General features: G+C 53.2%; 1 protein-coding gene and 1 pseudogene across 2 annotated transcripts; one reads left to right on the forward strand and one right to left on the reverse strand.

Annotated features, from left to right (window-relative positions):
• The first annotated feature begins 663 nt into the window (after positions 1-663).
• On the forward strand, positions 664-5006 carry LOC130519820 (CD276 antigen-like). Of its 2 annotated transcripts, XR_008948480.1 has the most exons (6): positions 664-923; positions 2563-2886; positions 3830-4108; positions 4195-4332; positions 4481-4642; positions 4675-5006. XR_008948480.1 is itself a non-coding variant. In XM_057023410.1 (5 exons), the coding sequence occupies exons 1-5, from the start codon at positions 869-871 to the stop codon at positions 4522-4524; spliced, it is 840 nt and encodes a 279-aa protein (XP_056879390.1). In that variant the 5' UTR covers positions 664-868; the 3' UTR covers positions 4525-5006. The 2 variants fall into 2 exon arrangements, 1 of the variants encoding a protein (XP_056879390.1); XM_057023410.1 differs by having other exon boundaries at positions 4481-5006.
• Positions 5007-9229: 4223 nt separating this feature from the next.
• Positions 9230-12020, reverse strand: part of LOC130519821 (dedicator of cytokinesis protein 3-like) — a 10830-nt pseudogene continuing 8039 nt past the window's right edge.

The raw sequence follows: 12020 nt of genomic DNA on the forward strand, positions 1-12020 counted from the left end.
AATGTACATCGCCAGCAATGGAACATGCCTGTTCCCCACACAATAATGTAATGAGTGCTCGTTCTGTAGGTAAAACAAAGTTGTTGTTTTAAAGGCAATTTTCACTGTGCTGTTTGATACAATATGATCATCTTAAAATAACACATAAATGTGGAAATCAATCGACCATCAAATGTTTACCCCCCCTCCCTCACTTTCAGTTTGACATTTGGATCTTAGAGCCAAAATTGTTCTTCGGGGTCGTCTGTTCCTCACCAGACGGCGGGATCGCAGCAAAAGAATACTAAAGATAATGAAAACTAGTTCTGGAGCCATTTTGTGATGTAAAATTCCTGTATTACTTATATATATATTTGAGAATGTACCATCATGTCATGGCGCGAAAATGTCACTGGACACTAATTATTTTAGATAATAAGGAAGTGTTATGTTATTATTATTATTATTGACAATATTTTAATCTATTATTATTATATAAAGATAATAATAGGGTAAAATATTGCATTTTCAAAGAAACGACCGCTGAATGTGTTTGGGTGTTTCGGATGGGTTAAAATAATTAAATGGACATGGCCACTTTTCCCGGCGACCGGTTCGTTATTATGCGACAACATTACGTCATTTTACGTGCGCCGTAGTGTCCGAAAACTAACTGAGAATTGAGTGCACTACGTAGTCCACTCATCCATGTCCCCCATGTAGTGAGTAGTGAACAGGAAACGAGGGTGTGAGTTGGAAACGAAAAAGAAACCAAACACTCGCTCTCCTTTTGCTGTGGTTACTTTTCGCAGAACTTTAAAGTTTCTATTGTTTGTGAGCGTTCCAAACGTTTTTAATCGACACTATAAGTCGTGGACATCGTTAAACGATGAAAACAGCAACACTTTACTGGCTCCTGCTGATCACTGGCGTGGTTAGCGAAGGTAAGACCGGAACCAAAATATTAGCTCATTACATAAGCTGGGACCGAAACAACTATTAATTCAGGAATAACTTCAGTCACTGTGATCGTCTTTTACTAACATCAGTTAGCATCAGTGATTACTGACAGGTTGTTATTGGAGGATCACGAGTTGATCTCAGTTGATTTCCGTTGATAGAGAACGTGAAAATAAGCTATATAATTATTATATAACCTAATGATTAGACGACCCCTAAGTATGATAATCTGTCTGTCTATGATAGTAACTGGAACTACAGAATTAGTAACAATAAGCTTCATCAAAGAGGAAGGTTTTAAGTCTGATCTTAAAGTAGCGATGGAGTCAGCCTCCCGTACCTGGACAGGGAGCTGGTTCCACAGCAGGGGGGCCTGGACAGGGAGCTGGTTCCATAGCAGGGGGGCCTGGACAGGGAGCTGGTTCCCTAGCAGGGGGGCCTGGACAGGGAGCTGGTTCCATAGCAGGGGGGCCTGGACAGGGAGCTGGTTCCACAGCAGCGGGCCTGGACAGGGAGCTGGTTCCATAGCAGGGGGGCTGGACAGGGAGCTGGTTCCATAGCAGGGGGGCCTGGACAGGGAGCTGGTTCCACAGCAGGGGGGCCTGGACAGGGAGCTGGTTCCATAGCAGGGGGGCCTGGACAGGGAGCTGGTTCCACAGCAGGGGGGCCTGGACAGGGAGCTGGTTCCATAGCAGGGGGGCCTGGACACGGAGCTGGTTCCATAGCAGGGGGGCCTGGACAGGGAGCTGGTTCCATAGCAGGGGGGCCTGGACACGGAGCTGGTTCCATAGCAGGGGGGCCTGGTAGCTAAATGCTCGGCCCCCCATTCTACTCCTAGAGACTCTGGGAACCACCAGTAGACCAGTATCCTGAGAGCGGAGCGGTCTATTGGGCTGGTAAGGTGGCACTAGCTCCTCCAGGTAGGATGGAGCTAGGCCTCTGAGGACCTTGTAGGTCAGGAGAAGGGTTTTAAAAATTATTCTAAATTTAACGGGCAGCCAATGAAGCGATGCCTTTACAGGAGTCATGTGACCTCTGTGGTCAATACCTGTCAGAACTCTGGCTGCAGCATTTTGGATCAACTGGAGGCTTCTTAAAGAGTTGTTTGGACACCCTGATAATAAGAATCACAGTAGTCCAGCCTGGAAGTAACAAATGCATGGACTAACTTTTCAGCATCATGGTGGGTCAGCAGCTTCCTGATCTTTGAGATGTTCCTCAGGTGAAAAAAGGCACTAGAGACTAATTTAATGTGTGAGTTGAAGGAGAGATTTTGGTCAAAAGTTACTCCAAGATTCCTCACAGAGAGACTAGATGTTAATGAGATACCATCTAGAGTGATCATGTGATCTAATCTATCCCTGAGAGGTTCAGGACCAAACACCATGACCTCAGTTTTTCCTGGGTTAAGGAGGAGGAAATTTGAAGACATCCAGGACTTTATGTCTTTAAGACAGGTCTGGAGCTTCACTAACTTCTGTCTGCTCGGGTTTCATGGATAAATAGAGCTGAGTGTCATCAGCATAACAATGAACATTGATCCCATGCTGCAGGTCAGTAGGGATGGAAGGCGTGAACCAAACCTGGACCATATTTGAGGTTCTGTGTGTTTCTGTTTTCCAGCCACGGTCATCTTTGTGGAAGAAGGCCAGAACTTTATTCTGGAATGTTTCTGGCCCAACAAAGACCTGACCTTTAACCTGTTTGACTGGAAGCAAGATGGAGACGTGGAGGTGTTCATGTACGATGCAGGCGTTCACTACAACAATGGTCGTTCTGGTCAAGACCCCCGGTTTCAGGGACGAGTTTCCCATTTTCCGGAAGCCCTGAAGGATGGGAATGCTTCTATACAGATCCGCTCGGCCAAGGTCAAAGACAGTGGAACGTACACCTGCTATTTTCCACGAGCTGATCCAAAACGATCCACAAAGATTGAGGTGCAAGTCGGTGAGTGTCGTTCAACTCTTCTTGACTCTTTTCTGGTCACGTTCTCCTGCTGGAACGTCCTTGTTTGTGCCAGCGGAGAACATTGGTGGCGTTTCGCTCCAGAAGGTCTGTAGACTCTCAATCATCCAGGTCCTCGTTATCCAAGGTAGTTTTCTGTCAACCGGACTCTTTTGCTTCTCTTTTAAAGACGTTTCTCCTTCTATCCTGAAGGCTTCTTCAGTTCGTCGGCGGGGTCGTCGATAGGGTCGTCGGCGGGGTCGTTGGTGGGGTCGTCGGTAGGGTCGTCGGCGGGGTCGTTGGTGGGGTCGTCGGTAGGGTCGTCAGCGGGGTCGTTGGCGGGGTCGTTGGTGGGGTCGTCGGTAGGGTCGTCGGCGGGGTCGTTGGTGGGGTCGTCGGTAGGGTCGTCGGCGGGGTCGTTGGTGGGGTCGTCGGTAGGGTCGTCGGCGGGGTCGTTGGTGGGGTCGTCGGTAGGGTCGTCGGCGGGGTCGTTGGTGGGGTCGTCGGTAGGGTCGTCAGCGGGGTCGTTGGCGGGGTCGTCGGTAGGGTCGTCGGTAGGGTCGGTATGTTTCTGCCTGTGGAAGCCTTCTCTGTACTGGAAACAGGTGGTGTTCAAACAGGTCCAGCATGGTGCAGATGTGGGCTGGACAGGAGGACGTCCTGGACAGGAGGACGTCCTGGACACAAAACTTTTGACGATGATGATTTTGAACACGACTCAGTAGAAATCTGTGACATCATCATTCCGATGAGACGGGATGTCTGTAGGCGTCCTCACGCTTTGAGACAAGTAGCCTTAAAAGTGTCCCAGAGACGTTTGAGTCCTTCCACGCGTGTTCAAAATCATCGGCGTGACCATGTTCCTCCGGCGGCTCCTCGCCCACCCTCAGCCCGCCCTGAGGCCACGCCTCCTTTGCTAATCCTGCCACTCACTGTGTTGCTACAGGTGCATCTCCAAAGCCCCGCCTCTACACGGCTCCAGCCACGCCGGACTCGCTGTGGCTGTTCTGCGAGGTGGACGGTGCTTTTCCAGAACCCAAGGTGGAGTTCTTGGACGGTGCTGGAACCAGAATCCTTCCCGAGAAGAACCAGTCGTTGGTGAAAGACGGGCGTTACCACATCGAAGCCTCCATCCATGTGACCAAAACAGACAACTTCACCTGTGTGGTCACGCAGGAGCAAATCCACCACCGGACGTCTGCGTCCACCTTCGTCCTCACCTGCAGTCCGTTTTCATCTCCACCTCCTCAACAGTTGCTTCTGGTCCACCTGGTCCAGCCTCCTGACCCGTCTGCCTGCTTTGTGTTTCAGGAAGTGACCCGTCCACCATGGACGCCGGACACGTCGGATTGCTGCTTGCTTTCATCATTTCATTTCCTTTGATTGTTTTTATTGTTGTGATGGTTTTGCTCCTGAGGAGAAAAGGCATCCAGCGGAGACGTTCTAGAGGTACGTTCTGACGTTCTCAGAGGTTCCTTCAGCGTTCTTTGCTCCGTCTGGACTGGTTGACCATCACCAGTCACCAGCTCACGTCTCATGTCTCCGGATCTGTTGGGCCCAAAGTCCTCAAACGTTTTGTTGGGTTTTTGATCTGCAGGTTCTCATCCAAGGGCGGCTTTGAAACCCAGTGTTCCGTGGTGAGATGTGATGTGAACTGTTGGACCAACCTGAGCAGCTCCCACCATGTTCTACTTCTGAACTTTATTTATACTGCATCTCAAGAGCCTCCCTGGAGACGTCCTGAGACCCTCTGAGGCCTGTGGAGTCTTCTGAGGTCCACTGAGGTCCCAGACCTGTTTGACCGTCCTGGTCTGCTGTATATTCTGTATATTGATGAAGAGTTTCTCTCCTGACTTCCTGCCGTCCCTCCCTCCCAGTTGGTTGCTGCTCCTCACGTCTCTGTAGCTTCAACCTCGTGCACGAACAACGTGCACATTTACTGGTTTGAGGACATCAAACAAACGTGATTCAGGATCCAAAATGAAGTGGCAGCTTCACTAAAAGCCATTTTTAAACTACCAAATCTATTTTTCTAGCTGGCTCATTTTAACTGTAAATATTTTTTATATGCCGGGAGCTGAATTTGTAAATAATAATGAATAAATCTGATCTTTTACTTCTGGGTTTTCATCATGTTTTATTTAGATTATTGTGTGTGAACATCTGAGGTTGCCGTGGTTACGCTGCTGACCCTGACCTGGACCAGGACCAGGACCGCCTGGATCCACAGAGCGTCCTCACACAGGTGTGTGAAACACCTGACCGACCTCAAACCTGCCCAAAGTCAGAGGAGGGCACAAAGGTCACAGGTTCACGGCCCCGTGGGACCGCAGTGGTCGCCCTGGGTGACGGAGGAACAGTTCCCTCTCTCCAGGGTCCTCCTGGGGGGGGGGGCTGCTGGGGCTCAGCCTCCCTGTGACCTACAGGAAGTGGAACTTTCACCAAATACTGAAGAATCAGAATCAGAAGAATCAGAAGAAGGTTTATTGCCATTGTTCATGTAATACACAGTATTACACAAACTAGGAATTTGTCCTGGTGTGCCGCTGCGACATTCAACATAACACTAGACATCAACACCACACTAGAATAAGATAAATAAAATAAAATAAGACTTATATACAGTGTATACATAAATAGTGAGTGGTAAGAAATAGTGCAGGTCCATGAGGAGTAGTGTATTGTTCGTGAGTCCGACTGGCTGCTGTACATGGTGCTTAAGTGCTAAGTCACTTGGTGTTCAGCAGCCTGATGGCAGAGGGGAAGAAGCTGTTAGTGTAGCGGGAGGTTCTGGTCCGAATGGACCGTAGTCTCCTGCCTGAGGGGAGGGGGAAAACAGTCCGTGACCAGGGTGGGAAGGGTCGGCCGTGATCCGACCTGCACACCTCCGGGTTCTGGAGATATACAGGTCCTGGATGGATGGAAGCCTGCAGCCGATCACCTTCTCGGCAGCGCGCACGACGCGCTGCAGCCTCAGTCTGTCCCTGGCGGTGGCACCAGCACACCACACGGTGATGGAGGAGGGGAGGATGGAGGAGGTGAGGATGGAGGAGGGGAGGAGGGGAGGATGGAGGAGGTGAGGATGGAGGATGGAGGAGGGGAGGATGGAGGAGGTGAGGATGGAGGAGGGGAGGAGGGGAGGAGGGGAGGAGGGGAGGATGGAGGAGGGGAGGATGGACTCCATGATGGCCGTATAAAACTGCGCCAACATCCTGGGAGGCAGTTTGAGCTTCCTCAGCTTCCGTAGGAAGAACATCCTTTGCTGGGCCTTCTTGGTGAGGGAGCTGATGGTTGGCTCCCACTTAAGGTCCCGGGTGATGGTGGTGCCCAGGAAGCGGAAGGAGTCCGTGATGGTGATGGGGGAGTCCATGAGGGCAAGGGGGGGCAAAGGGGCTGTGACTTTCCTGAAGTCCACAATCATCTCCACTGTCTTCTGAGCGTTCAGCTGCAGGTTGTTGTGTCCGCACCAGGACACCAGTCGAGCCACCTCCCTCCTGGAGGCAGTCTCGTTGCCGTTGGAGACGAGCCCGATGAGGGTGGTGTCATCCACAAACTTGATCAGCTTGACAGACTGGTGGCTTGAGGTGCAGCAGTTTGTGTACAGGGAGAAGAGCAGGGGGGAAAGTACACAGCCCTGGGGTGATCCGGTGCTGATGGTGACGGAGTCCGAGACTCTTCCCCAGCCGCACATGCTGCCTCCGATCCGTCAGGAAGTGAGTGATCCACCTGCAGAGGGAGTCAGGCACACTAAGCTGGGACAGCTGGTCCTGTAGCAGAGCGGGGCGGATGGTGTTGAACGCAGAGCTGAAGTCCACGAACAGGATCCTCGCGTAGGTTCCCGGGGAGTCCAGATGCTGCAGGATGGAGTGAAGGGCCAGGTGGACCGCGTTCTCCACAGATCTGTTGGCTCTGTAGGCGAACTGCAGTGGATCCAGGAGGGGGGTGGTGATGGACTTGAGGTGTGGCAGGATCAGGCGCTCTAAGGACTTCATGACTACAGAGGTGAGTGCCACAGGTCTGTAGTCGTTAAGCCCAGTGATCCGTGGCTTCTTGGGGACAGGGACGATGGTTGAGGTTTTGAGACAGGCTGGCACCTGGCACGACTCCAGGGAGGAGTTGAAGATGTCTGTGAAGACAGGAGGCAGCTCCTCTGCCAGTGCCTCAGGGTGGAGGGAGACATGCCGTCCGGGCCAGGGGCGAGGAGGGGGGGGGGGGACTGGTGTAAGTGGAGGGGGGGGGGGGGGGGGAACTGGTGGTAAGTGATGGGGGGGGACTGATGGTGAATGGAGGGGGGGGGGGGGGGGGGGACTGGTGGTAAGTGATGGTGGGGGGGGACTGATGGTGAGTGGAAGGGGGGAGGGGGGGGACTGGTGGGGTGAGTGGGGGGGGGGACTGGTGGTGAGTGGAGGGGGGGGGGAGGAGGGGGGGAGGGGAGGAGGAGGGGACTGCCTTTGATGGAGTGAGGTCCATGGGGGCAGCTACACTGGGGGGGGGGAGGTGTTGGGCATAGTGGAGGGACAGGCTCTGCCGGCTCCTCGTCCTGACCCTCTGGAGCCTGAGGCCTGTAGTCGGTGATCGGCCTCAGGCCTCCACACAGAAGCAGAGTCGTTAGCAGTAAACTGCTGCTGAAGTTTCTCCGAACACACAGATTTAGCTCTCCTCAGTTCCTTGCTAAACCGGTATTTGGCCTCTGTCTCTGTCTCCACTTTTCAGCGCTGCTTCCTTTTCTTTCCTGATCTGTCTGAGTCTCGGAGTGAACCAGGGCTTGTCATTGGAGTAACTCACCCTAGTGCGCGTTGGTAGAATGCGCTCCTCACAAAAGTGGATATATGAGGTCCCAGTGTCCGTGTACTCATCCAGATCATGTGTGGCCCCTTTAAACATGTCCCAGTCAGTTGTATCCAGGCACGTGCGCAGCTCCTCCACAGCCTCACTGGTCCATCTCTTCGTGGGGCTCACGGATGGCTTTGTTAGTTTCAGTTTCTGTCTGTCTGTGGGGATCAGGTGGACCATCACGTGATCAGACAGTCCTAGCGCAGCACGGGGGACGGCCCGATACGCGTCCTTCACTGTGGTGTAGCAGTGATCCAGCCTGTTGCCCTGGTGGGGCATTTGATGAACTGTTTGTACCTGGGGAGCTCGTAACTCAGGTTGCTCTGATTAAAGTCGCCAAGCACGATAACCAGAGCGTCGGGATGGGTCCGCTCCACTTGTTGAATACAGTCCGCGAGCGTGCGCTGAGCCTCGCGCACGTCCGCATCTGGCGAGATGTAAACAGAGGCCAGAATGAATGAAGCGAACTCACGCGGAGAATAGAAGGGTCTGCAGTTGATGAAGAGGTGTTCCACAGCAGGAGAACAGTGCTGGGAGATCACAGTCACATCAGTGCACCAGTCGCTGCTGATGTAGAAGCAGACTCCACCGCCTGCTCTCTCCCCAGAGAGCGCCAGGAACAGCTGGAATCCCCCGAGGAGGAGCGGCTGGAATCCCCGAGGAGGAGCAGCTGGAACCCCCGAGGAGGAGCAGCTGGAATCCCCGAGGAGGAGGAGCAGCTGGAACCAGCCGAGGAGGAGAACGGCTGGAATCCCCCGAGGAGGAACGGCTGGAATCCCCCGAGGAGGAGGAACGGCTGGAATCCCCGAGGAGGAGCAGCTGGAATCCCTCGAGGAGGAGCAGCTGGAATCCCCGAGGAGGAGCAGCTGGAATCCTCGAGGAGGAGCAGCTGGAACCCCCCGAGGAGGAGCAGCTGGAATCCCCCGAGGAGGAGCAGCTGGAACCCCCGAGGAGGAGCAGCTGGAATCCCCCGAGGAGGAGCAGCTGAATCCCCCGAGGAGGAGCAGCTGGAATCCCCCGAGGAGGAGCAGCTGGAATCCCCCGAGGAGGAGCAGCTGGAACCCCCCGAGGAGGAGCAGCTGTCCGGTGTCTCTTTCCTGAACCAGGTTTCAGTGAAGCAGAGAAACACGAGGGAGAAATCTTTAATCCGCATCAGCATCTTCAGCTCGTCCATTTTGTTACCAAGTGAGTTGGCGTTGGACAGAAAGATCCCAGGCAGAGCCGTGCGCGAGCCTCTCCTGCGTAGTCTCGCCAGGGCACCGGCCCGTCTTCCTCTCCTCCGCCGTCTCACCTTTTGGGCCAAAAAGTGAACCAGGTCGGCTGCAGGAGCCAGAAAAACTGGAAGTAAGTCCGTGGGGGTGAGAGTCCTGATGTTTAGTAGCTCTTCACGGTTGTAAGAGCAGGCAGACACACAATTAACAAAAAAAAATAGACAAACAAGAACGCAGCAAGACGCCAAGGCGACCGCTCTGGGCGCCATCTTGGATTTCCAAGATGCAAAATAACAACAGAATAGTTGGTAAATCAAAGGTTTAATGTCATTAAAATCACAGCACATCACTTTTAGTGAGGAGGGAAAACTATTTACATCTCCATAAACGTACACGCTCACAGCCATGCTAGCACCAGCCATTACATTAGCACATTAGCATCTCCAACCAGAAAAAAGCATCGACAACAAAAGACAGGAAGTGATAAAGAACGTGGTCAGATGGAAACGAGCGTCGCTCAGCAGAAGTTGCTAAAGTTTGTGTGACTGATCGGCATCAACGCGCGGAAACATTTTAATTTAAAACAGGAAATCCAGTGGCTTTAGCATACCAGCATGCTAACGGGAGAAGTCTCCAAACTTCAGGAACCTTTGCTCTGGAAAACTCTAATGTTCCAAATCAAACATCAGGTCAATTCAGCAACTGCATTAATCCAATTTGTTCACTTTACAGTTTTATACTGAAGCCAAAAGGTTTTGTGATACGTGAGAAAAGTGGATTTAGCTCATTTAAAAGGCTAAAAGTGATAAAACCAAAGAGAAGCTGGTGTTTAAAACCATTAATGCAGGTACAGACGTTTCCGGAGCATCATTACATCTTTATTAGTAGCTCATGTTACAACTCATCTTCCTCCCGGTTGTTTGCTTTAGCATTAGCATTAGCATTAGCATTACCGTGTGCAGCCCAAAGTCATTCACCACGTGGAACATCAGAGGAACAATAGTCACACGTGACATTGAGATGAAAGGAACACGAAGTCTAATGGATAAAATAACGAGAAAAAAGACTGACGCTAAATACGTTAGCGCAGCTGTTCTAGTTTAACTTCATACAAAAAACTGCACGTTAATTAAGTTTTTCAAAATCAACGGAGAATCTTTACATCGGTCGTTGATGTTAAATTTTCCCCTCAACATGCTTAGAAAAGAGTTTTTAGGCTAAAATTCCAAACACTCTCTAGGAAAACCTGAAAATTGTAACTGTATCGTTAATATCCGACGTCTTCCAGGAACTCCTGATGTGAGGCGTCGTCACGTCAACGAGGATCTACGGTTTCATCTTGCATAATATCACCTCTGATCAAAGGTGCACTGAAGGAAAGGTGAATTTTTATGTAAAGCTATTTTACATTTATCTACAACCCTTCCTGGTTTTGCTGGAAAACACTGGATGAGAGGGAGGAACCATCACGCACGTGAACACGACTGATGGAAGACACGTGCACTTTCATGGCCCATGACCTCCGTCTCGACCTCCTCTCGACCTCCGTCTCCACCTCCGTCTCGACCTCCGTCTCGACCTCCGTCTCGACCTCCAGGGGATCCGACGTCTCGATCCCTCAGGAAAAGATGTTTGCATGGCCAGGAGGTCTCACTCCTCACTGATCCCGTGCTCCCACGCCACCTTTGCCTGCTCACCCTTGGTGGCGGCGATGACTGGCTGGGGGACCTTGTGGGCCACGTTCCTCGGAGTGGGCGCAGGAGGAGCACGCTGGCTTTCCACGGGTGCTTCTTCTGGAATGCACATGGGTTTGGGTGGCAGGGCGGGGGGGGGCTCGTGGAGGTGATAGAGCGGCGGCTGGTGGGGGAGGTAGTGGGGGTAGAAGTGCTGGTAAAGGTGGCAGTGGGGCTGGAGATACAGCAGTCCGTCCACCTGGGGTGGTGGCTGTGGAGCTCCGGTCAGAGCCAGACCCAGAACCTGGGGCTGGAGGTGTCCGACGCCCTGGGCTGGGTTCGCTCCTCCGGGGGCAGAGTGGCTGCGACAAGGCGGCTGTTTGGCTCCATCCAGGACGTCCGGCTCAGATATACTGTACCTGACGGGCTGGTAGGGAGGGTCCAGGTCTTCTGGGTCAGTGGTCCAGGCCTGGCTGCTGGGGACGGACTCCAGGGTGAGGGTGGCTGGAGGAACAGAGGAAGAGACGGGGCCACCAAAGGTGCTGTCACTGAGGGAGGAGACGCCCGAGCTGGCGCTGCCCGACAGGGTGCAGCTACTGCCATCCAGGGTGGACGGTGGACTGGTGGGCGAGGCAGGAATAGGGTGCAGAGACTGGGGGGGACAGGAAGGACCACCGTCAGAACGCCACTCTCAAGGTCCAGATCACTGGAGTGAACATCAGAGTCACACAATCTGTTGTGTTGTGGTAGCACAAAGGTGTGGACGACCCCCCCGTCTGTGTCATGGTGGTACTGCACTGGTGGTACTGGTGGTACTGGTGGTACTGGAGGGTCCAGTAACAGCCCCTGTACACTGCGCTTCAACCAGCAACCACCGTCAGAAAACTGGGGTCCTGACTAGTTAGCTTGTTAGCTTGTTAGCTGAAAGAGCTGATTAGCCTGATAGTTAGCTGAAGAAGAGGGGAGGTGGGGAGGAGGAGGAGAGAGGAAGAGGAGGAGGGGAGGGGGAGGAGGAGGGGGGAGAGTGGGGAGGGAGAGAGAGTTGGGAGGGGGATGGGGAGGGGGAGGGGGAGGGGGAGGGGGGAGAGGAGGAGGGGGGGAGCAGGGGAGGGGGGGAGGAGGAGGAGGGGGGTTGGGGAGGGGGAGGAGGGAGGGTTGAGGAGGGGGGAGGAGCAGGGGAGCAGGGGGGGAGGGGGGTACCTTTCTTAGGGAGCGCGCAGGAAGAGCTGGAGGGAAGTCGCTGACCTGGTGGTGGGAAGCATCAAAGTGCATCGACGAGTGTTGTCCTACAGGGGGAGACAGCAGGACTGACTGAGAGACCAACAGACACAGACCACAGAAGAAGAGGAGGCGGGGCGGGGGCGGGGCGGGGCCGGGGGGGAGGGAGGCGGGGCCAGATGAGGCGGGGAATTCAAGATCC

The sequence above is a fragment of the Takifugu flavidus genome, unplaced genomic scaffold, assembly GCF_003711565.1.
Source record: "Takifugu flavidus isolate HTHZ2018 unplaced genomic scaffold, ASM371156v2 ctg218, whole genome shotgun sequence".
NCBI classification, from domain to species: Eukaryota; Metazoa; Chordata; class Actinopteri; order Tetraodontiformes; family Tetraodontidae; genus Takifugu; species Takifugu flavidus.

Excerpts from the sequence above, each read along its gene's own strand:
- LOC130519820 (XM_057023410.1), top strand. The coding sequence starts at position 869 with ATGAAAACAGCAACACTTTACTGGCTCCTGCTGATCACTGGCGTGGTT. Across the intron at positions 924-2,562 it reads CACTGGCGTGGTTAGCGAAG|CCACGGTCATCTTTGTGGAA; the intron begins GTAAGACCGGAA and ends TCTGTTTTCCAG. Across the intron at positions 2,887-3,829 it reads AAAGATTGAGGTGCAAGTCG|GTGCATCTCCAAAGCCCCGC; the intron begins GTGAGTGTCGTT and ends GTGTTGCTACAG.